This window comes from Ascaphus truei, chromosome 10 (genome assembly GCF_040206685.1).
Source record: "Ascaphus truei isolate aAscTru1 chromosome 10, aAscTru1.hap1, whole genome shotgun sequence".
Taxonomy (NCBI): Eukaryota; Metazoa; Chordata; class Amphibia; order Anura; family Ascaphidae; genus Ascaphus; species Ascaphus truei.
Genome location: NC_134492.1, coordinates 13,659,200 through 13,685,133, shown reverse-complemented (window position 1 = coordinate 13,685,133; position 25,934 = coordinate 13,659,200). Strand labels below are relative to the sequence as shown.

Below are 25,934 nucleotides of genomic sequence, written 5' to 3'. Positions count from 1 at the left end.
AAATCGAAAAAAAGGTGCGTCTTAGAATTGAGGAAATAGGGTATTAGTGATGTACCGGGTACCTGGAAATTACCCGGTACCCAACATACCCGGCCATATTTTAGCTACCCGAAAATTACCCGGAACCGGCCCAGGGTGCTGGGTATTTCCGTCCTGCTCTGCTCCCTCGGTCCTCCTCCTGGAGAACGGCAGGAGCAGAGCAGCAGAAGAGAAGTACCTGCAGCCGGCGCCATGTGGGAGAAGAGGGCCATGTGAGCGGAGCAGGAGCGGCACAGCATGACGGCTGAGGAGGAGCTGCACTGTAGCATCAGCACACACCGGAAGTCAGAAGACATCCGGGTCAGACCACTGGGGCGGCTCCTCCCCAGCCGTCCTCCGGTGCCACTCCTGCTCTGCTCACATTGTCCTCTTCTCCTACTGCAGGATGCGATCCTCCACTCCCTCCGCCTGCAGGTAACTTCAACCCTACTCGGCTGGGTACCCGGCTGCCTGACCGGGTAATTTTTTGGACCCGGTCCATCACTAGTAATTATTATTGGTAATAAAAATAAGAGCAATATACTGAAATGGGGAGAATATTTAATTTAAATGATAAACCATGTTACAGATTGTGGATATAACGAATATTCCCACCTCTACTTATATCAGTTAATCAATTCTTCTGCATTTCCTTGCACTTTACAAATCCTTTTGATGGGCAATAATAACTTTATTTTCTACAGCGCTTCTCTCCCAATGGGAATCAGCGCGTCACAATTACAGTATAGTGCAGTACGCAGCACATAGGAATGTTACAGACACAGTCCCTGCCCAGGTGAGCTTATACACTATGATTTTGGTGCCTGAGGCACAGGGAGATAAAGTGACTTGCCCAAGGTCACAAGGAGCAGACACCAGGAATTGAACCAGATTCCCCTGCTCCAAACTCTGTGTCAGTGTCTCACTGAGCCACTCCTTCCTTCTCCCTTCTGCCCCCTGCCCTCTCCTATCTCTCTTCTCCCTTCTGCCCTCTCCCTTCAATAGCATACAGAGACCATTTAAAATATACACATATGTATAGCTGATGCCACTAACCTCTGCATCGATATGTTGAGATACAGCAACAATACCATTTATTCCATCGGAATTGATGGCCTGTGATATATAATGTTTGTGTTGTATTGTGTTATCCTTCATCACTCTACATCAAACGTGAACACAGCGGAACAAACAGGTGCACCGGAAAACTCCACACAATTATCCTCTTAACATCTTTATGTTCAATAACAAGCCACAGCACATCATCAGGTACTACACACAGACGCGCACAGCGGCAATATAAATAGATAGCACAACACCTGACTTTTGTACCCACGTGGAGGCGGGACACTGAGTCACAGCGTGAGACCGCGTGTGCAATCCTCTGGTGGCTGGTAATGGGCACTTCTTTGTGTGATGCTGGATGAGAAAATTCAATGCACTAAAAAGATAATTGATGTTATGATAATAGCTTTTTTTCTTTTATAGTACTGACAGTGTGCGCAGTGCTGTATATAGAATTGTTGCAGGCACAGTGATTCCTTGCCTTGTAAAAAAAAAAAAAAAGCTTACAATCTCATTTTTGGAGGCACAGGGAGATAAAGTGACTCGCCCAAAGTCACAAGGAGCGGACAGTGGGAATTGAACCAGGTCATCGTCACTGTTCTCGAAGTCCCTGAGCCGCTCCTTTCTAAATTGGCAATAACATGATTAAATCAAATATTTAAGAAAATAAATTGTATTATATTTAGAGAAGAAATAGTTAAAAACAGAAGTTCCACAACATAAAGTGCTTCGTATTTTGAGATGACAAATCTGCTTAGAAAATCAAAATCATATGGAGTCCTAAAATGTCCCAGAAAAATTCAACATGACCAACAAAAGGAAATAGGTCATTGAAGTAATTCGTTATTTGCATCCCCATGGTCCCAAAAGATGGCATTACATTTAAAGAAAGTGCTTCCTTCCCCCATTACATTAAATATTAACTTGTTAACAATATGAAGTGAAGTAGCAATACTATTTTAGCTTACGTTTAAACGAAGCATACAAACTGCTCATGATGTCTGAAGATGTGGTTTGTACAGCAGATTCTTCATAGCTAATATGCAACCGGCGATATATAGTAACTATACATACAGGTATGCTCCATATATGGACAAATAATATAGCTCAATACATGTTGTGAGAACATTCTTAGCTATAGAAGTATGAAAAACACCCAAAAAATGGCATTATTAACCAAAGGAAAACAGTTCCCAATTAAGTTTATTACTTCTGCATGATGCCCCATGTATTAATATTTTGTAATAAAAATTAAGCTCATTTACTGGGGGAGTAAATAGGGGGTAATTTGGGCCATCTCCCGTTGAATCAGGTCACACGCCATTTAATGAGGCAATCAGACATGTCATGTAACCCAAGTAGTTCATATGAATGTATGTGTCATAATAATGATATAGGGGTTACAATGTTTTCAGCAATGTACATCATGAATTAGCCAGTACTGCAGAAGGGCAGAAATTACTATAGAATAGTTAATTAGACATATTAATTAAATGCATGCTCAGCAGAGCTGAAATAGGCAGTGTCTCTTGTAATGATGCAATTCTGCATCTATTGAGGTGATTTCGCCAACCTTCGAGGTGGCGACAAAATAATTTGCGCGTTATTTGACGCTGTTTTATCTTTTTGAGTTAACGAAGTTACTAGAATTCCAGCGAATTTGCAAAATTTGAGCATTGTTGTCAGCCTGATCGGATTCGCAGGGCCGAAATGAAACCGCTTCTAAAAAATGTACCATCCCACGTTTTGGCTTTCAGAATAAAGGCACATGCACATTACTGCGAAAACGGTTTCTTTTCGCTCAGATATGAACTTCTATTATAATTCTTAATAGGTTATTAACCGCTTAGGTGAGAGGCCATTAGACTGTATTTTTTCATGTAGTCTTGCTGGCAACGGAGGACATGGACCTGCAGTATGCTGACGAGGACGCCCTTCATGATGGCAGGAGTAAGAAGAAAGTTTTATTTACTTTATGCTGGTTGGCTAATGTTTGATTTTATAATGGGCAAAAGCACTATTATCCATATGTGGATAACAGTAATTGTGCCCACTAATGTACTGTATGTGTTGGGGGGGTGAGGGGGGGGGGGGTAGAGGAGGTGGGTATTAGTGTTGTTGTGTTTTTGAATGTTTATTGTGGGTAGCGAGGATGGGTGAAGTTGGTATTTGGCCCTTGGTGGGTGTTTATAGCTACCGGGTGGGTAGCAGGAGGGTTAACCCCTTCATTACCTTAGCGGTATTAATCACTAAGGTAATCAAGGGATTAACTCCACCTGCAACCCCCCCCTCCCAAGACCTAAACACCCACCACGGGCCAAATACCCCCTTCACCTACACCCACTACCCACAATAAACATGGCACCGGCAGTTAACACCTTCATTGCCTTAGCAGTAAGCCGCTAAGGTAACGAAGTTGCCTGTAAATGCATTTTTATTGCATCTGATTCATGCCGGGGGTCTCCGGTGCTGATATTAATGTGTTTCAGCTCCGGAGACACCCGGTGCTGATATTAATGTGTTTCAGCTCCGGAGACCCCTGGTATCAATCCGAGGTAGGAAAAATGCATTTTTGTTTCTAAGTCCTGTCTCGCCGCCTTCTCAGTAGGTTCTCCCCAGCTTCACGCCAACTTTTCCTGGTGTGAGAATTGTGGGAGAAACTCGCCCTTCTAGAGCCGCGCTTAGCCTCGATAAGCTAATCGATGCTACTAGAATTGCACGAGTTTCAGAACCTGCCGATATGTGGCTTATCGCCGCTCACCCGGCGATGTGTTTTTTGGACGAGAGCTGAAATTGGCGATTCATGCCTTTATCGCCCACTTATCGAGGCTTACTGAATAGCAGTAGGCATTTTGGCCGAAAAGGCCACGATATGTGGCTTATCAAGGCTTATAGAATAGGCCGCACTGACTGATAACAATGACACTGAGTTTGGAGCAGGGGAACCAGGTTCAATTCCTGGTGACAGCGCCTTGCGACCTTGGGGAAGTCACTTTATCTCCCTGTGCCTCAGGCACCAAAAACATAGAGTGTAAGCTCTACGGGGCAGGGACCTGTGCCTGTAACATTCCTATGTGCTGCGTACCGCGCGCTATACTGACATTGTGACGCTCTTTGGGAGAAAAGAGCTGCTGTATATGAAATAAAGTTATTATTATTATTAGTTGATGCCAGAAGGAACACGAGTATATTATTCTCTATTCTTTATTCTTTTTTCTATCACTGAGTACTGATCCAACCAGGTATTTAGACAATTATTCAAGTAGTAGTAGTGAAGTAATACTATGTAACATGTTGTATTTTTTTTTTCTTTCTTGAAGGAACAGCCTTTATTGTCCAGAGCCGGACATCATCTCTAATGCATCAATCCAAAAGGAGTGCCGGTTTGCAAATAATGATTTTTATGAATGCAGTTTCCAGCCTATCTTTCTTCTGTCTGGTTATACCATGTGGATAGACATAAACCACCAATTAGGAACGCTTCACTCTCCACCAGTGTGTGTTATTCCTATAGATGTAGGCAAGTACATTAACAAATGATATAAATAAATGTGTTACAAGAACCAGCCTTCTAACAGCCACTGAACCTATTGTATTGGGATAGTCAGTCTGTAAAAATGTATCTTTCCTTTTTGATTTCCTTCCATTTGTTCCTACTTTTGAAACAGATGATCTTAAGATCTTAGATTTAACCAAAGTGCTATATGGCATAGCAATGTCTTGCAAATATATCCCAAAGTATTTTTGGTCTAAATATTAATCCCAGATCCACCAAAGGCTGGTAAGCTTTAGCACGCTTTTACACCCCTTTATATTAACGGGAGCCGAGGAGGGCTAAAGCAGAGCACCTTTTGTGGATCTGGACCTAAAATGTAATGTAATTGTAAGGTACAGTTCTGCTTTGGATCACCTTTGAACGCACTGCCCCCCCGTGTTTGTATGAGCGATGCAGCATACTCACACACTCTACTTCATACAGCAAACAGACTGTAGATGGCAACACAGTATTAATTGTGGATTAGCCCTTTCCAGGGACTGGGACAGAGAGCGGCTATGCAATCTCTGCAAACAGGTGTTTTCATGGTATTATTAATGCAAAGAGAGTCATTGGGGAAATGTATCATTTAACCCCTTCAGTGCCCTAGTGACATAGGATGTACATCAATCAAAGTGTCACACTGGGGCATGTCTTACGTACACAGTTACGTCATTGCCCTTTGATTGTTTTTTCGGTGTGCCGATCGCGTGCCAAGCAGAAGGGCCCCCCCCCCCCCCGTCACATCCACCCCGACGGCCGGAACCCAGAACCGATCATGGGATTGCTCCAAACAGCAGTCACGTGATCCAGAAGTGCCAGAGGGACCGTGGCCAAGCAGGTGCCACGACCTTCCTGCACTGAATGTGTTCATTCTTTGCTACGGTACTGTATGTACATATGTACAGTATATATCTATTTATATAGCTCCATCCAGGTACATAGCGCATCACCGCAGTAATACACGTGTTAAGTCGGGCAGCAATAATTTGATGTGCATTAAATGCACTCTTGCAAGCAGCTGCTGTAATAAAGTTTTTCAACAGATTGTTTTTGCCTAAAAAGAATGTGTGGGACCGAGTTTTTTTTCCACAACAGTTGCTCAATCAGTCTCAGCTTCAGCACAGGTGATGCAGTCTTTGACTGAGCCACTGACTGAACCACCTGTGCTGAAGCAGGGATATCATGAAAACTTCACCTGCTGGTGGCCCTTCAGGACTGGAGTTGGCCACCCCTGGAATAGATAGTTCTTTTTATATGGACTGTGAGTGCTACATCATACCATTTTGGAAAGTAAAAATCGAAGAAAGCGGATGGTGGAAATTTTGAATTCATTGAAACTATAATACAAATCTGTAACTCAACAGAATGCGTTGTGTGAAAAAGTTTGCAATCACATACAGTATGATTTAGTCTTATAGAGCAAGATTTTAGTTAGTTTGATTTTTAGTTGAGTGTCACAGACGATCTGTTCTTAGGAGCATAGTACATTTTGCAGGCTTGCTATTTATTTTAAAACTGGAATAAGGTTTGGATGGTGCAAAACAGTTTATTTTAGGACATTGCATTTTTGTTCCTTGTGATTTTTCTACCAACCTGTAGGAAATACATCAGCGTATTGTATGCAAATCCCATTTTCTGTCTGTGTTTAGTAAAGCCATTTGCTCCGTCAAGAATCGCAGCCGAGATTACAGAGGGTGCTGGACATTTAAATGTGAGTTGGAAGAGGCCAGCCCTTCCAGTGTACCAAATCCAGTCCCAGCTCCAGTATTGTATGAAAGGGCACGAGGCAAGATGCAAGGTATCTATCAACTTTTCCTTTCTGCCAGTGTGACTGCAGAAAATCACATTTATTATCGTGCTGCTGTGTGGTAGCAGTAGTTTATTTAGTACTAAAAATGTAATAATTACAATGTTTATCCATACAGTAGTTTATAATGTCCCTGTTCAAAACAATGCTCAGTGCTAAGACTCGGAGGGCAGGGAAAGAGCAAACTGGGTTTGGGGCGATGTACTTTGATTTTGATTTGGTCTTGTACCGTGTATTAACAAGCTTTAATTCCATGTAAAAGTGCAGTCTGTGCTTTGGCTTAGAAAGGAAGTTAGGTTTCATTGTCAATGTGCTACAGAATGGCGGCCATTTCTGAGGGAAAGGTCTGACGCCACAGAGTCACAAAGCTCTGCTTAAGTGACTTAACGCAGGCATGCTCAACTCCAGTCCTCAAGCCCCCTCAACAGGTTACGTTTTCAGGATATCCCTGCTTCAGCACAGGTGACTAGCCTGAACACTTGACCTGCTTGTGGGGGGCTTGAGGACTGGAATTGAGCGCCCGTGATTTAACGTAACATTAACCTAACCTACTCATGTTAAGCCTACCCGCGTATCTTCAAAGCACAATAACCTAATGTTAGGCAATGTTTGCTTCCTTAACGAGCATAGCGTTGGGTATAATGGGCGTTAGTGATAATGATATGCAAATTATATGCATATGACATACAAAATGTATGCAAATGATGCAGTACCATATGATCGCATATCCACAAAAATACGTTAAGGCTAACGCGGTGACTTCATTTTACATTAGTTAGGTCATACCTTAACTTGGCGTTACTCACTTCCAGACCCTGAAATAAGGATTTTACATGGTCTGGATGGGTGTAACTCCACAGCTAAGCATAGTACTATTTCCCTCTCCTCTCCTCCCTCTCTCAACTTAAGTTAGACACCTATTTCAGGGTCTGGATTGGAGTAACCCCAAAACAGGTATAATGTGATGTTATTGGAAGATAACTTAACAGTACAGGCGGTCCTCGGTTATCCAACGGAACCTGTTCTGGAAGTAGCGTTGGATAGTGAAACCGTTGTCAAGTGAGTCCCATGTTAATCAGTGGCGGTGAGCGTTGGATAACGCATTCCGGCGTCGATAAATGGCCCGTAGTGTTGCATTGTAAAGCCTTGGATATGCCATTCGTTGTAAAGTGAAACGTTGGATAACGAGGACTACCTGTATGCTACAATAATGTGACATGGCGCCTGTGCAGGAAACGTAATGTCCGTTCGGAATTTACAGTAGGTAACATAAGGGTCGGCCTTAGGGCAAGGCGAGCAAGGTGTTTGAATAGTGACCCGCACCTTCGGGGGGCCCCGCGCTCCCTCCTCTCCCTCCTCCTGTTGGCACCGGGATCCAAATTCCACCGGCAACAGAGGAAAGATCTGAGGAGTCCCTGAACCGGCGCAGGACAGCACCGCTACTCACCCCAAGGTAGAGACAGGGAAGGGGGGAGGGTGTGTGTGTGTGAGTGTGTGTGTGTCTGTGGGCGCAGGGAAGTCTTGCTTTATGCGGAGAGACCTTCCTTCTCCTGCATTGTATTGTCATGGTGACATGATGTGTTGCCATGAAAACGCAACATCACGTTACGCCGTGACGTCATGACGCTGCAGGAGGAGGGGCACCACTGCCGGCATGTCGCCATTGGCCCCACCAAAGATAAGGCCGGCCCTATGATCCCTGACATAACAGAGCTTTGTGGATCTGCGCCTACCTTTCCAAAAAGCCACACCAACATGGTGAATAACAGGCATATCGCGGTATTGGTTGTGTTATTTTAGAATTTTTTAAGTTCTGGTTTTCACAGCTCAGAATAATATTATATGTGTACCTGTGAAATGTACATTAATTATATTCGTTGTACAGTGTATCCAGTTTAAAACATGAGCCACGATTTGGAAGGGCACAGTGCTGACATGTGGTGTTTGGGTTGTTACAGACGCTTGATGTTTCTGAAGGCGAGTGTGCGAGCGCACAAGTTCCAGATGTCTGCGTTTCGTACACCGTTCAAGTCCGTTGCCGTAGAAAAGATGGTGCAGGATACTGGAGCGATTGGAGCAGACCTGTCCATACAGTTTTAAAAGACATTAGGGGTATGAACATTTCTTAAAAGCCCCTATAAATATATTGTCTAAATATCAAAAAAGTTATTTCAGAAAACTAAAATGAAACCTTTCTCAGCTCCACTAAAAGGACCAGATTTCTGGAGAATTGTCGAGGATGATCCCATTCACAAAAGGAAAAATGTTACCCTAATTTGGCAGGTAAATCATATAGTGATTACTTTTTTATTTTATTTTATTTCAGTTACTGCTTTTGAACAGAAATGTCACTGGGTTACAGGCCGCTTTTGATGCAATTTATCATTACAATGTTATATATATGTATTCTTTGGAAAGGATAAGACTTGGCTGGCAAATGCGGCGCTCGCTATGGCGGGCGGTGTTGGGACAAGAGGTGCCCCTCAATGGGGCCGGGCCCACTGCGAGGGGTGGCCGCCGCGCCGCGCGTTTTTCAGGCAGACGCGAAAATTGTGAGTACAGCTAGTGGCAGAGTGCTAGGCCACGCCCCTCTGTGGTTCAGCCAATGAGGGCGAACCTGCCGGGTGATGTCATGGTCGAGCCCCCATCACGCCCACCCACCCCCCTGTCTTTCCCCTGCAGCTCATTGCAGACCGGGGAACTCAATTGCACGCGCCGCCAGCCTCGCAGGCACGCGTGCAGCGCAGGCACTGGGGACGTAGCCTAAGTCCAGTGCCAAAGATATGAGAGAGCGGAAATAAATAGCTCAGGTGTATGCAGAGTAGGGCCTTGTACATAGTACAGGCGCGCGAACGGAGCGCCTGACGTCACGCACTTCTGAACTACAAGCGATCCATGGCCTGTAGGATCGCGTGATGGCTGGCGTTCCCGTGATATCATTGGGCGAACCGCTCACGTGACCCGGGAGTCGCGCGGCAAAGACAAACAAGTTTGTCTCGCCACGAATTGGTCGCCTCACCGCCATCATGCATGTGTGCATTGCCCTTCATTGATTTGTATACGGCGCGAGTGACATCGCTCGCCCCGTACGAACCACTATAGACTCAGCCTAATGCTGTAGATTAGCACAGGGGACTTTAGTCAGTAGTAGAGACATAGTATTACAATATTGATACATTTGGACACATTCTATTACTTTTGGCCCTTGTTTCTGACAACAATTAGGCGGGGGCACGGTGCTTTCGCCCACAAGGAGGCGTGCGGAGGCTGTGAAGTGACCCGCGTGAAACAGGTGCTTTCCCTGGCAATGGTGGACGGGCCGTGGGGGTGTGTCTAGCGGCATCACGGAGCTGCTTCGCCCTCATTGGGCGAACCGCTCACGTGACCGGCCTGTGCACGGTCTGCGGCACCATGGCCCCAGCCTTAGCCCTAAATTATTCTGACATTTGTATAAATAGATTCTCAACAATGTTTCAATATCATATGTAGTATGGACACTGGCAGATGGAGCTCAATCCGAATTATTAGTGCTTAAAGGAGCAATTCATGACGTTTTGATTTTTTTTTAACCTAGGTCTGATGCAGGGGGTCTCTGAACACTATTACTTTCAGTGTTGGGACCCCCTACTCCCGGAGATATTAACCTCTATAGTAGGTACTGGTAGTGCCTCTGGCTGAGCTTGTTGGAATTTCAAGTTTAAAGCTCCCGCGTCCCTTGGCCCAATAGGAAGTCGAACCGGATGGCGTTCCAGCTTTCTATTGGTCTACAAGGCATTGGAGCTTTGAAACTCTGCCATAATGTGAACCCTGCTAGCCGAGGGGATCGGCTGCCAGCACCTCCTGCGGAGGTAAGTATCTCTAGAAACAAGGGGTCCCCAGAGCTGAAAGGAATGGGGTTCAGTGCTGGAGACCATCTGCTTCAATCCTATGTAAACAATTTAAAAAAATGAAGAAAAATGCTTGGATTGTCGCTTTAAATGATTGTACAGTATGTACATATTATTCTACCTAGTGCCAAAGATGTTCTGAAGTGCTAAAATTCCCTGGTCTTTAATCCTGATGGAAAAGTGGCTCAACATTTCAAAAAGGTCCTTTCAATTATTATTCTTTAAGTTTTTGTCCTGCAGCTATCATTCAGCCACCTTTAAGTCATATAAACTCAAACCTTTTGTCCACTAGAATCTCTACAATATATATCTTTGTCCTATATTCTCCATAACTTGTATCTTGTTAAACCTATTCAAAGCAACTTAAATCCCTCTACATCATCTTTGCAATAGTGTCAGCAACGGAAACCTAATAGTGTTTACACAACTGTATGCCTGTTTTTCATTTACCGCAGCCATTAACGAAGGAGCGCTCGTTATGCAGTGTAAGAGGATATGAAATCCACCGTCAGATTTCCAAAAATGTGAGCTGGTCGGAATATATAGGGAACACAACGAAATATACGTTTACTTTGCCGGAAGATGTGCTCACTGTCACTGTTCTAGCAATCAACTCCCTTGGATATTCTCTGGTGAACAACAATTTAACATTATCACATGGAATGAGTACAGGTAATGAGCTTGACCTACTAATACTTCATTGTCCCTGATAAAGTGAGTGCAGACACTTTGATGGAAAAGATTGCTGTGCTTGTTAAATGTCGTTAGTTAATGTCTCTTCAAACCATGTTATTCTTTATGTTCAGCATTGCCACAAATGACAAAGTAACACATTTTACTGCTCTAATTATTGTTGTTTTCTACTTCTTACCAAAAATAGCTGCCGGCAGCTTCCATATAATAATATCTCCTCTTACGTGTGGGTTAAATTACACTTATATGCACTGTAATATTTCAGACAACGTGTAACTATGTTATGTACTAGCTATGATGTTGCTCATGAAATAACAGCTTTGGCTTTACTTTCTCCCCGTATTATGCGTGAGGCTGGGTTGTAGTTAAACACAAGCAGCCGATTGGGGGCCCACTAGCAGTGAAAGGGTTAAGGTGAAAAAAAAACCAAAACAAGTGTCAAAAGGTGAGTATGGAATAAGTAGGCAGGGATGGCCAACTGCAGCTACCAACAGGTCAGGTTTTCAGGATAACCCTGCTTCCCTTGTATATGTGTGTAATATGTATGTATGTATGTATGTATGTATGTATGTATGTATGTATGTATGTATGTATGTAAAATAAAACATGAAAATAGCCTGCAACAGACCTGAAATAATTAGTGCCTAATGTGTATTGCCCACTCAGGTTATTTTCAGAGGGTTACCCCCATGTTGGCTTTATTTTTGTTAAATAAATGATGACAAGTGTAATATGTCACGTATTGTTGTTCAGCTGAGGTTGTATTTACCTAATTTTAAGACCAGCTAAGGAACAGATGATTGTTATTACAGTATGTCCTGATATGTGAAACCATAGAATTCAAAGAGGGTGTACTTTCTTTTTCACACAACTGTGTGTGTGTGTGTGTGTGTGTGTGTTTGTGTGTGTGTCTGAATGTATATATAATATATGTATATATGTAGTTACGATTGTGCAGAATAAATTAGTACTACCTGAGAGGGAAAAACTTGTCTTACTACATGAAATGTTAGTCCAAATAAAAAAGGTATCACCTAATGCTGAAGTACTCATTTATTCTGCACTATATATATATATATATATATATATATATATATATATATATATACAGCTCAACCCCGTTATAGCGCGGTCCTCGGGGGCCACCCGATCCGACCACGCTAGAACCGGGGTCGCGCTGATTTTTTTTTTAAATGGCCACCGCGCGCCCGATCGGGAGGAGGGAGGGAGGAAGGAGGTGGCCGGAAGCCCTACATGTCCCCCAGCAGCCACCAGGCCCGCCAACAGCGGCCCTCCGAGTCCAGCCGCAGCCTGCTCCTTACCTCCCCCCCCCACCACCGGCATCCACCTCCTCCACCGGCATCCACCTCCTCCCCCCCTCCGAGGCCCCCACACCTACCGGCCCATCGCCCGGCATCCAGAGACCCTCCGCTCCCACCCTCAGTCTGTGTGTCTCTGACACACCACTCCTACGCGGCACAACCAGTTTTGGGCCTAGCACACGCGGCCCTCCGAGTCCCAGCCTGATCCTCACTCACCCCCCCTACCGGCATCCACACCACCCCCCCTCCTCCTCCCAATGCCAGCTCCGCTCCGATCTCAGCAGCCGACACCAAAGGTAGGGCGGGGGAGTGGGAGGGGTGTGTGAGTGTGGCGTGCTGTGAGTGTGGCATGCTGTGAGTGTGGTGTGGTGTGCTGTGAGTGTGGTGTGCTGTGAGTGTGGTGTGCTGTGAGTGCTGGTAGTGTGTGTAGTGGGCTGTGCTGTGCTGTATGCAGTGTAGTAGACTGTGCAGTGTGCAGTGAGTGCTGGTAGTGTGTGTAGTGGGCTGTGCAGTGTGCAGTGAGTGCTGGTAGTGTGTGTAGTGGGCTGTGCAGTGTAGTGTGCTGTGAGTGTGCTGGTAGTGTGTGTAGTGGGCTGTGCAGTGTGCAGTGTAGTGGACTGTGCAGTGTGCAGTGTGCTGGTAGTGTGTGTAGTGTGCAGTGTAGTGGAGTGTGCAGTGTGCAGTGAGTGCTGGTAGTGTGTGTAGTGGGCTGTGTGTGCAGTGTGCAGTGTAGTGGACTGTGCAGTGAGTGCGTGTGTAGTGGGATTCCGGCGGATCACCGAAGATCGCCTGTAACAGGATTCTCTGGTTATAAACCACCACATATATGTCCTGTGCGTAGCCTTACATTTAGGAATGTATGTGGAGATAATTATTTTAATTGTGGAATTACAGCGGTTTGCTCTCATCATAGAGGATTTACAATTTGTCATAGTGTAATCTGGTTTAGTGTACATATCGTGGCAGACTCTTAATGAAACATTGTACCTTTCTGTTGAAGTCAGCACCGTGCAGTCACTCCGTGTGGCTCTCATAAACAGCAGCTGTGCAGTAGTTGTGTGGAGTTTGCTGCCAATGGTTTATGGTCCAACTGAATTGGTTGTTGAATGGAAGAACCTTAGGGAAGAGCAAGTAAAATGGATATTTACTCCTTCTAACATTAGCAGATACTACATTGAAGGTAAGTTGTTTTTGATATAAACATACAGTATTTGTCTTTGTTTTAAAATGTTTTTTTGTTCAGTTTTAGCCTAAGCCAGGGGTGGCCAACTCCAGTCGTCAAGGGCCACCAACAGGTCCGGGTTTCAGGATATCCCTGCTTCAGCACAGGTGGCTCAAACAGTGGATAAGTCGAAGACTGTGCTGAAGCAGGGATATCATTAAAACTTGACTTTGAGGACTGGGGTTGGGGACAGGAGGTGGTTTAATCAGTGGCTCCTTGCTTCAACACAGGTGGCTCAATCAGTAGCTCAGTCTTCGACTGAGCCGCCTGTGCTGAAGAAGGGATATCCTGAAACCCTGACCTGTTGGTGGCCCTTGAGAACTGGACTTGGCCATCCCTGGTTTAAACATTCAAACAAGTCTGTTGGTTTTGGAGACATCTTGCGTTTTGGTTGATGCAGAGTACCACATTTTCTTTAATCAGTTTTCCATCTGAAATACGAAGACTCTCCACTCATCACAATGAATATTTTCATCTCATAATTGTAGTTTTCTCAACGTAGATGCATTTTTGTTGCCATTCCTACTTCAGGAGATATTCCTTATTCTTTCGCACGTTTTAACTCCCACACAATGCTCAGACCACTGAAAATATAAACTTTCAAAGAACAGTAAGAACATAAAGATTCTATTTAATAGATATATTAACCATAGACAATGCCCATATTTACTAAGCACTGCTCTTCCGTAAGACACCTTTTGGCACTAGAAAACAAAGTTAATAGGCAGGAAGCTGTCTACCTGTGCTGGAAGATGTCTTAGGCCTCGTCCAGGGTGATGCTGAGCGGGCGCGCGCTGGCCGCGATGAAACACGTTGCTGCTATTTGTGTGGTAAGCGTGAGCAAGCGCATGCACGGCACTTAGCGGCTTGCAGAGGCAAGCAAATTTGATTATGCCGCTCGCTGACGCGTCACGTGAGCGGTTCGCCCAATGAGGGCGAACCAGGTCTGTGACATCATGACCGCGCCCCCAACACGCCTCACCCCCCGCGCGCAACTAGCAGGCCATAAATCGCCCGGCCCAGCAGAGCGCGTGATGTCACCGCGCACGTGCGCCAGCGCACTCGTTCCCTGCCTGGCTGCAGCCTTATGGAATGCCAACGCTTAGGGAATATGGGCCAGTATGTTGCTTGGTTACGCAGTTTTTAAACAATGCTGATTTCTCATTATTCAACCACAATAAGAAAGGTATGCTGTATTTCCAACCCAACATTGTCCTTCACCAGTTATCTCCGTCATCAATTTCATCCATCCCCGTATAATCACGCGGTGATGATATCACTTGCATCTTGACTGTGCAGGAAATTTGCGTTTGGACAACTGCAAGACAGGAAGGGAGCCTACGTTTTCATTGCTTTCCATTTTTCTAAAGATAATGATCAGTATAGTTTTTATTCCATTACATTTGGTTGGGCCTAAGGCAAAAGAATAAATGAATTTAGAACGAGAGTTCTATTTATAGACTGTGCAGGTTTTATTAAGAGAATGGTGGGAAATGTTACACAACACAAGTAGTAAAATACATCACTATGATGCCAGCTGTTTATATAGCACAGTCCACTTGTGGTATCTGGCTCCTAATATATTTTGTTTACTCTTTGTCCCACACAGACACACATGGAGTCATGAAATGCATCAGAGGAAAGCTTGTAATCTTTAAAAAAAAATTATTTTTTATTTTAATTCTGTTTAAGTGCTCCCACTTTATCCAGAATGCTGGGCGGGCCACCTACCCATTAGGTTTGTGTGCTTTCTCCAGTCCTCAAGCCCCTTCTACAGGTTGGGTTTACAGGATATCGAAGCATGGACTAATTAAAGCTGCAGTTCAGTCAATATCCTGCATGTGTTTTTTTTTTTAATAAATCAGTTCTGTAGTAAGAAAAAATACTTTTAGCATTTTCTGTTTTTAAAAAAACAACTTTGAAAGACCAATTTTCTTGTACTCTATTTTAACAGCCATTTGCTAAGGCACAGCTCCTTCATGTCCTGTCACAAGCCCTGGCACACCCCTTTGTCAGCCCTGCCCTCCCTCTAGCACTTGTCAGTGCAGGAGTGCTCATGAATATTCATGAGCTTCCACTGACAGACAGAAGCAGAATATAAACAGATCCCTTCACTAATTATGTCACCAAATTTCGACCTATCAATACATGGAGAACGAATTGACTGACAGCTATACAGTTCTTTAGGTAATTAGAGATTGCCCACATAAAACTATTGAAGTAAAAAAAAAAAAAAAAAAAAAAAGACTGAACTGCAGCTTTAAGCCACTTGTGCAGAAGCTGAGACTGATTGAGCCACCTGTGCTGAAGCTTGGATAGTCTGACCTGTTGGCGGGGGCTTGAGTACTGGAGTTGAGCACCCCTGTTCTATCCTATCTAAATATTAATAGCCAGGAGTGTTCATTGATGTCTACGGGCTGTGACCCAACTGTGTTTTTCACGCTCTAGTGGCTAGAGCTGGAAGCGATCTATTACTGAACAGAGAACATTAGCCAAAATGCTGCACAGTTAATAATTATTTGCTAAGGAAACAAATCTGCATATTAATATTGGCTTCTAATTTCAATGTATGTTTTGTAGACCATTTTGTGGCTATTGAAAAATACCAGTTTGGCCTGTACCCAATATTTCCTCAAGGAATTGGCAGTCCCGAAGTTACGTATGAGTTCACCAAAGGTAAACAAGACCGTTGAAAGTATTGGGAACGTATTGAAACGTATGGATGTATAAAAGAGAGTGAAGTCCTTTTCCCCATTGCTGGAGAAAAGTTTAGCTAAATTCAAACCAGTGGGACTACAATCCTTTCCAGCACTGTGAGGACGGCATTTAAACATTTTTATAAGGAGTCCCTGTGCCTGCATAATTCTAATTCTAGTTATTACCCTGTTACCCAATATTCTGCAGTGATCAGCTATAGCTTCCTAGAAATAAACTGACCACCGTTTTTGAAGATTTCTATTCTCCGACTAATGACAAACTGCATATTCCATGATTTCTTATTTTCTTAATTAATAGGAATTAAAGAAAGCAAAGAATTCGGGTTACTTTTCTGTTTTTTCCATGTCGACATAATTCCCACATACTATAGTAATGCGCGCTGTGCCCACAAGGGATTGGGATACATGGGGGGGGGGGGGGGGAGGGGTGTTTGGGAACCTTTCCCTGTTATTTGACACACTAGTTTTTTTTATATAAACTTACATTTGATTGGCATTTTCCATAAAGAGAAAGGGATGGGTAGGGGATACAAAGTAGAAAAGGATGGGAATAGGGCATGCACATTGTCCAGCAGATAGTATCTGGTCTTGGTCATGGTTTGTGGGGAGATGGGACTCTCCATAGTGAGGTTACATATCTTAGTGGGATGAGGCCTGTTACAAATTCTTAGCAGTATGTATTGGATGTGTAGAAAGAAGGCACAGAAGCGCACCAAGGGTCAAGATACATGTATTAAACACATAAAACAATTGCAAGTAGTAACTTACATGTATAATAAAATTAGTCCAGTAGAAGACAGTGCACGGACATCTGGCACAAGTAGGTGGTAGACACAGGGGTAAACGCCGAGGCTTACGGATCAGTCCCGCGCACTGGGACCAACTGGCTCGGCAGTACTCAGAGTGGTACTTCCGGGTTGCGTTCTCTCGCGATACCCATATGGAGTAGTCCACCGCTATTGCCGTGTCTCTACAGCTACAGCACTACTCCCATTTGGAGTTACCCGGATGGAAATGGCTCAGAGCTCCGTGGGGAGGCTGAGTGTCTGGATGTCTGTCTTTGCACTGAGTGAACTCCGCAACGCGTTTCACACACTCCAGGGGTTCATCAGGCGGTAGCTTGGAACACCTATAGGGGGCCTTAAGTACTATCACTCCACAGTAATTAGAAATTAGATAAATTGCCAATATACACTATGTGTGTGATTGGCAACAAAAAGGTGAGAGCATGTAAGCACTCGACTACTTGAAATTTAATATAGTATAAAAATGATTAAAATATAGGTAGAGATTTAAAATAAGCACTAAGAAAGGCCACCTATATCAGGTGATACAAACTTACATATTCATTAATAATCAATAAAACAATCAAGCACAAATACAAAAAATCAATCACAAAAAGAAACAAGTGATAGACAAAAATGGGAGAAAAAGGGGGGAGACGGTAGGAAAAGGAAGGGGGAGGGAGGGGAAGGGGTTCGCGGGGGGGGGGAGGCAGATTGGTAGGGAATGGATGGGAAGGGAAAAGAGGGGAAAAGGAATAGAGTATGTTATAACTTCACAATATTAACATTGAACCAGTACCCATCTATCTCAGGAAAGGGGTGAGCTCAATATAGTCATTGAGACCTCCCGGGTATTTGGATTGCAAGGTGTAAATCCAAAATTGCTCTCTCTTGGCAATTTGGAGGTCCCAGTCTCCTGCTATATAATTCTCCATATTCCCATATACTGTATTCCTACTGTGTTACATTCATGTACATTTTAAAAATAAGCAAGTAGATGAGTAAGTGGTTTAGAGGTTCCTTCCAATTTGGGAATATTAACGGTATTGCGTAAATGCTCCATAATGCGCAATTTAAGATGTTGCTTAGTTCTGCCCACGTATTGTAGACCGCAGCTACACTGCAGTACGTAAACTACATACGTGGACAGACAATCAATATAATTCGAGATCTTATACTCAAGCCCAGTAACATATGATGTAAAGGTTTTGTGTGTTAACATCTTGGGGCAATTCTTGCATCTAGCGCATCTATGGTTGCCCACCACTCCCAGTGTATCCCTCAAATCTTTTTTAGCAGGTTTATTAGTACCCTTTAATAGACTTGGGGCAAGGATTGTTTTTAGAGTCTGGGATTTTCTAAAAACAATGGGTGGTTTCTTTGAAAGGAAGTTTTTTAGAATGGGATCCATAAGTAGGATGTGCCAGTGTTTTGACAGAATCCTCTTAATGAAATTGTGTGACTTATTAAACTGAGTAACAAAATAAGGTGTCTCTTGTTTTGAGGTGGTAGCACTTCCAAAAGAATTGGGCTCAACTGCAAGATTGTTATTTGCCTGATACCCATTATAAATACCCTGTTTTTGTATGACATTTTGGTGTTTTTTATTTTCCTTTTTGAGTAATGATTCCCTATTTTTATTTAATGCTCTTAGGTAGGAATCAATAATAAGCTCCTCTCGATATCCCTTTTGCCTAAAACGTTCAATAAGAACTTTTGACTGTTCCTTATAAATATCAATATTTACACAATTTCGTCTAATACGAAGAAATTGGCTATAGGGGATATTGTCAATGCATTTCCTCTCATGTCCACTTTTAGGTTGCAGATAGGAATTGACATTAGTTTTTTTGAAAAAAGTTTTTGTTAGAAGTCCCCCTGGATGTAAATGACCAGATCCAGAAATGTAATATGAACTTTCTGGATGTCACTTGTAAAAAGTGAGATTAAGTGATTAAATTCGATAATATTAATCTGGTTAACAAAGCTGTCAAAAGACGCCTTGTCACCATCCCAAATGACCAAAATATCGTCTAAGTATCTCCTCCACAGTATTGGCTGTGGAGGAGACACACCAGAACCCCAAATGTGCATTGACTCCCACCATCCCATATAAAGATTGGCAAAAGATGGTGCAAAACGTGTCCCCATAGCAGTGCCACAGTGTTTGAGAATAAAATCAATAGAATCGTGAATAAAGTGACGTTGAATAAGTGGGAGTGTGTCTTTAAGTGCTAAACAAAAATCTATGGCATCCAATCCACCCTTGTGCGGTATGGAGGTATAGAGTGCTTGTACATCTAAGGTAGCTAACTGATAAGTGTTGACCCAAGGAAATTCAGTGAGCAAAGTAAGAACTGAAGTAGTGTCAATAAATGTGACGGAAGTGTGGGCAGTAGTGCTTGTAAAAATGTGTCAACATATTGTGAAAGGTTGGCTGTGAGGCATTAATACCAGAAATAATAGGTCTCCCAGGTGGATCCATAAGTGACTTGTGAATTTTAGGTAAGTGATATAGAATAGGGATGGTGGGAGCCGCGCAGTAGAGATAATCAAACTCCACCCTGGTCAGTACACCCAGGTGACGTGCCCCCTCCAACAATATTTTTAAGTCCACTTGATACTGAGTAGTTGGATCCTCAAGATAGTTTACAATATGAATTTTGGTCAGATTACAATCTCATTGCTTCCCTACAATAATCTGTTCTGTTTTGAAGGACTATTGCCCCGCCTTTGTCTGCCTCACGTACAATGACATCTTGGTTAGTATTTCATTTCCGTAATGCCAGCTTTTCTTGGGTAGTTCAATTGTTTATAGATTTGTAATTCCCTTCTTGTGATTGACAGAGTTCCCAAGAATGGTCTATCTGGACCTGGGGATTTTTTGTTCCTGATTGTTTTAATTACCAGTTTTACTTCCTCTGGGTCTATTGGGCTCTCTAGTGTTAATATAGCTTTGGGGGGTGAGCTTTTGTAAGCCGCTTTCATTAATATATTCCAATAGGGGGGGGGGGGTTCCTTTCTGTGGGTTAGGGTGCTTTTATATTGTACCAGTATAGTGAAATCTTTTGCACATCTCCTTTGGCTCGGATATTAAGGAATGGTTTCTAATCTTTTTTTTTATAGTCTTCCATTTTTGACGATTGTTCAGTTTGGCTGCTAGTAGGGAGTCTGCTTTATTGGCCTTACAGAAGTAGCATTGCTTGAGCCTCCCCAGTGCTTGTTCGGTCTTATCTTGGAGTACAGGCATTCCCCGCATTAGCGTACGCAATGGGACCGGAGCATGTATGTAAAGCGAAAATGTACTTAAAGTGAAGCACTACCTTTTTCCCCACTTATCGATGCATGTACTGTGCTGCAATCGTCATATACGTGCATAACTGATGTAAATAACACATGTGTAACACGCTCTATAGTCTCCCCGCTTGCGCTCAGCTTCGGTACAGGTAGGGAGCCGGATTTGCTGTTCAGGACTTGCTGACAGGCGCATGCACGAGCTGCTGTTTGCCTATTGGGCGATATGTCCTTACTCGTGAGTGTCCTTAAACCGGGGTATGCCTGTAGTAAGTTCAGCGCCAAGTTTAGGATTTGAGACCACATTTGCCTTTCTGTTTTTTTCTTATGGGTCTCCAGTTATTTTCTGGGTTAGCTCATTAATTTGCCTTATCTTCATTTTTTTTGTTGTTGTTATGTTAGGCTATACCTATGTGTTTCCCTAACTACAGCTTCCCATATAGTGTATGTGGAATTTTTGGGGTATTATTTATGTTAAAATAGTTTGTACATCAGATAAGATGGGAGGTGACAGTGCCTGTATTGCATAGCAATGCCTCATAAAGTCTCCAATACTTTTGAGGTTGTGGTTGTCTACAAAGGTCCAGATGTAGTACTAGGTGGGCGTGGTCAGACCATGTGATTGCATGGTATTTAGCGTAATTAGTCTTGGGAATTACCGATTTACCAAATAGTATGTAGTCCAATCTGGAGTACGTATGGTGTACTTGAGAGTAGAAAGACAAGTCTCGTGTGGTTGGATTCTGAATTCTCCAGGCATCATTTGACACTCTTGTATTTTGCATACTGTGCTTTGCAAGAAGTGAATACTGACAATGAAATGTAAACTGCAGAACAGATATTAGAATGCGCACAGTACAAAGAATTTACCATCTACCGGTTATGAGCGTAAATGTCAATGTTAATCTGTAACTGTAGCACAGACTGATAACTCCTAGATTTTAAATTGTTTTTAATAGAGGGGTTTTCCAAAGATCATGTTAAGGGTATAGTCTATTACAGAGGGTGGCCAACTCCAGTCCTCAAGGGCTACCAACAGGGCAGGTTTTCAGGCTATCCCTCCTTCAGCACAGGTGGCTCAGTGTCAGTCAAAGACTGAGCCACTGATTGAGCCACCTGTGCTGAAGCAGGGATATCCTGAAAACCTGACCTGTCAGTGGCCCTTGAGGACTGGAGTTGGCCACTCGTGCTCCATCAGTATATATCAAAAACACACAAACGGATATTGTACTCTGACACACACGCATACACACCAGAGGTTGAAGTGTAAGAGCCTTATTGGTAACAAAGTGGCGGTATCGTTTTTATTTGTACATTGGACATTGTAGCTTTTGTTATAAGAAGTAGAAATATAGAATGTGACAGCAGATAAGCCACTTGCACAGAGCCTGCCCATTCTCTGTGTATATACAATGAAACACTTTGAGGTAGATAACCATGATGGTTCTTTGTGAATATATTAAAATGTCCATGATATTGTAATTAACACTTTCATTTCTTTTTTCTTGTAACACACATTGTATTTATGTTCTTTTTTTTTTTTTTTACAGTGGATTTGCTTGAAGAGCAAAATGATGCCGGGTTGTATGTTATTTTACCAATCATTATTCTATCGTCCCTTCTGCTGGTGGGAACATTAGTGATATCACATCAAAGGTATTGTGTTTACATTTTAAGAATGTATATGTTTAAATAACTTTGTTGTCTTCGTTGCTTGAAGGTCTACTACACAGAGGCTGTTATTCACTAAAGTGCAGTATGTTATCATTCCCTGAAACGTTCATACAGTCAGAAAGTTTGGACCAATATAGTTATTCCTCACCAGCTTCTCCCACATGCTCCCCACTTTCTCTCCCACATGCTCCCCTCACAGCTGCTCCCCACCTCCTCACCAGCTTCTCCCCACATGCTCCCCACCTCCCCCCTCCTCACCAGCTTCTCCCCACCTCCCCCCTCCTCACCAGCTTCTCCCCACCTCCCCCCTCCTCACCAGCTTCTCCCCACATGCTCCCCTCCTTATCAGCTTCTCCCCCACACGCTCCCTTCCTTACGAGCGTCTCTCCCACATTCTCCCCTCCTCACCAGCTTCTCTCCCACATTCTCCCCTCCTCACCAGCTTCCCTCCCACATGCTCCTTCCTCACCAGTACCTCTCCCACATGCTCCCTCCTCTCCAGCTTCTCCCCATAAGCTCCACTCCTCACCTGATTCTTCCCACATTGTTCTCCTCTACATCTCCCCTCCTCTCCAGTTTCTCCCCACATCCTCCCCTCCTCACCAGCTTCTCCCCCACATGCTCCCTCCTCACTAGCTTCTCCTCACACGCCCCCTTCCTCTCTAGCTTCTCTCCACATGCTCCCCTCCTCATCAGCTTCTCCCTAACATTCTCCCATCCTCACCAGCTTCTTCCTCACCAGCTTCTCTCCCAAATGCTCCCTCCTCAAAAGCTTCTCCCCATACTCTCCCCTCCTCACCAGCTTCTCCCCACATGCTCCCCTCCTCTCCATCTTCTCCTGCACAGGCTCCCCTCCTCACCAACTTCTCCCCACATGTTCACCTCCTCACCAGCTTCTTCCCCACATGCTCCCTTCCTCACCAGCTTCTTCCCCACATGCTCCCCTCCTCTCCATCTTCTCCCGCACAGGCTCCCCTCCTCACTAACTTCGCCCCACATGCTCCCCTCCTAACCAGCTTCTCCTGCACAGGCTCCCCTCCTCACTAACTTCGCCCCACATGCTCCCCTCCTCACCAGATTCTCTGCACATACTCCCCTCCTCTCTCTTCTCCCTTCTCCCCCTCCCTCTCTTCCTACCCTTCCCTCTCTCCCCATTCCCCCTTCCCAATTCTCTCTCTCTCCCCCATGGCCCTACCTGGAGAACATGGATGCGGAGTTCGGCCCAATGCCGGTCCTTATGCGATGGCGGTAGCAGGAGCCCACCCAGGCAGTGATTCTAGTCGATCCTTACTTCCGTGTAAGGACCACCTGAATGATCTCCCACTGCTACCACCGCCGGGTAAGGCCTCGGACCACAGGTAGGGCCTTGGGAGGTGGTTCCTACCTATAGCGGGCTGCATATAATGACAGGGGAAGGAGCGGCTCAGTCAGTAAAGACACTGACTCTGTGCACAATGACACTGAGTTTGACCAGGGGAGCCTGGTTCACACCCCGGTGTCAGCTCCTTGTGACCTTGGGCAGTCACTTTATCTCCCTGTGTCTACAGCGCCCTGGATAAGGTGCTATAAACACAAAATAAAGACACTTGGAGGGCTGTATTTTGCCCCCCACCACCTGGTTTTAAACCTATGCTAAGAAAACAATTAGCTTTGAGGATGCACCTCTGGGAAGTTATGGTTTTAGGTAATGTTAAATTATGATCCTTGATTTAAAGGATCTAGCCCTAGAAGTGTCTCGTTTTGTGCTGTGATGTCTCTATCAGGGATAAACTCCATCAGATACAATCACACCGTAAACTTTTTAAAATGCAAATTGGGAATTGCACCAGTTAGGAAGCACATAGGGCAGGAGTTCTCAACTCCCGTTCTCAAAACTCCTAACAGGCCAGGTTTTCAGGATACCCCTGCTTCAGCACAGCTGGCTCAATCAGTGGTTCAATCTTCGACTGAGCCATTGATTGAGCCACCTCTGCTGAAGCAGGGATATCCTAAAACCTGACCTGTTGGGGGGGGAGGGTGGGGTCTTGAGGACTGGAGTTGAGAACCCCTGATATAGGGAATAGGTTTGATTTATAAGGGGTTTAACACGGTGAGCAATGTATCTAAATATTTCTTTTAGAATGAAAAAGATGTTCTGGAAAGATGTACCAAACCCCAAACACTGTTCCTGGGCACAAGGAGTTAATTTTCAAAAGGTTCGTTTCTACTAAATTTATTCTGCTTTTTTTTTTTAAGTGCTCCATTGTATCCAAATGTAGATCTCACAAATGACAGCCTGAAAATGTATTAAAACGTAGCAATACTGTATCTGTGAACACAATCAGGATATGGTGGTTAAAAAAAAAAAAAAAGACCTAAAGCCCATCCCAGATTAAACATCCATATTTCATGTTTCCAAGCCTGTCGCAATCTTTTAAACATCATACAGCATTTAAACATCAACTATCAATTGTCTGGCACAAGTGATCTCACTAAGAGTAAGTAATTGCTTTGTGTCCAGCCAGATACCCTGGAAAAGCTTTTCACCAAGCATGATGGACATCTGGCATTTGGTCCTCCATTCCTCTTGGAGCCCGAAGCCGTTTTCGAAGACTTGAGTATCGACAAAGCATCGCAAAAAGAAGACAGAGATGACATTTCACTAGTTAACAGCCTGGTCGCCATGACTGACGATCCTAACCATGACTCAGCTTGCGTTACTAGCAGTAGCAGCGGTATCTATGAGGACGAACATGACGAAAACGCTTACCATGGTAGTATGTCCCAAACCAGTATTAAATATGCAACAATTCTTAATAACCCTCAACAAAGCAGGCAATACAGCAGTGAAAGGAAAGCCAGCTGCAGCTCGTTTGACGGATGTTTGTTGGGTAACAATGCTATAGTCATTGGGAACCGCGAAGAGGAAAAAGAAGCATTTCTTATCATTGCAGGATTACAAATGAAGCAGCCCAGTAAGGCGTCTTCCAATTCTACTGTGTCTTCCGAAGGCTTTTCAGAACCATCAAGCCACGATGAACACTTTCTGGAGAGGAACCTGTATTATATGGGACTGGCATCAATCAAACAAACTGATCACGAAAGCTATTTCTCAGAAAATCCTCTGGTGACTTATCCGTTCCAGGACAATATTTCATATCCAGAGACTGATTTTATGAAAGACAAGTCTTCAAAATGTATAGATAATAACTACGATATTATAAATTCGGTTAAGAAAGCCTTCTTGTCCTATATGCCCCAATTTCAGACACATTCCACCAAGCTACAAGGACCAAAAGAAACAGAAATTTATAATCTATGTACATGAAATATTTATTGTATGCTTATTGGAAAACAATCACTGTATTAAAAAGAAAGTACAACTGTCAAAGTGCCATAAATACATAACGTAACGTATGCCATAAGAATGGGTATATGTCGAATCCTTTCCTAAATTAATAGTCTGGTATAAAACTGGCAAATCGCACCTGGTGCAATTTTGGAAAACAAAGGTTTATTTTTTAAGAAATAGCACATTCAGATAACTTTCAAATGTACCGTTTGCATTTTATGGTTATTACGTACAGGCATACCCCGCATTAACATACGCAATGGGACCGGAGCATGTATGTAAAGCGAAAATGTACTTAAAGTGAAGCACTCCCTTTTTCCCACTTATCGATGCATGTACTGTGCTGCAATCATCATAAATGTGCATAACTGATGTAAATAACACATGTGTAACAGGCTCTATAGTCTCCCCGCTTGCGCACAGCTTCGGTACAGGTAGGGAGCCGGTATTGCTGTTCAGGACGTGCTGACAGGCGCATGCGTGAGCTGCCATTTGCCTATTGAGCGATATGTACTTACTCGCGAGTGTACATAAAGTGAGTGTCCTTAAACCGGGGTATGCCTGTATTCCTGCTATAAGCA

General features: G+C 43.8%; 1 protein-coding gene across 1 annotated transcript in view; it reads left to right on the top strand.

The window, feature by feature from the left end:
* The window catches only part of LEPR (leptin receptor), a 60,199-nt gene extending 34,807 nt beyond the window's left edge, over positions 1–25,392 (top strand). Inside the window, exons 10-19 of the mRNA XM_075615895.1 lie at positions 4,404–4,603; positions 6,271–6,419; positions 8,387–8,540; positions 8,629–8,711; positions 10,771–10,987; positions 13,331–13,510; positions 16,133–16,228; positions 21,899–22,004; positions 24,142–24,217; positions 24,523–25,392. Coding sequence (XP_075472010.1) covers positions 4,404–4,603; positions 6,271–6,419; positions 8,387–8,540; positions 8,629–8,711; positions 10,771–10,987; positions 13,331–13,510; positions 16,133–16,228; positions 21,899–22,004; positions 24,142–24,217; positions 24,523–25,329 — 2,068 coding nt within the window. The 3' untranslated portion in view covers positions 25,330–25,392. The remainder of the gene's footprint in view (positions 1–4,403; positions 4,604–6,270; positions 6,420–8,386; positions 8,541–8,628; positions 8,712–10,770; positions 10,988–13,330; positions 13,511–16,132; positions 16,229–21,898; positions 22,005–24,141; positions 24,218–24,522) is intronic.
* The last annotated feature ends 542 nt before the right edge of the window (positions 25,393–25,934 follow it).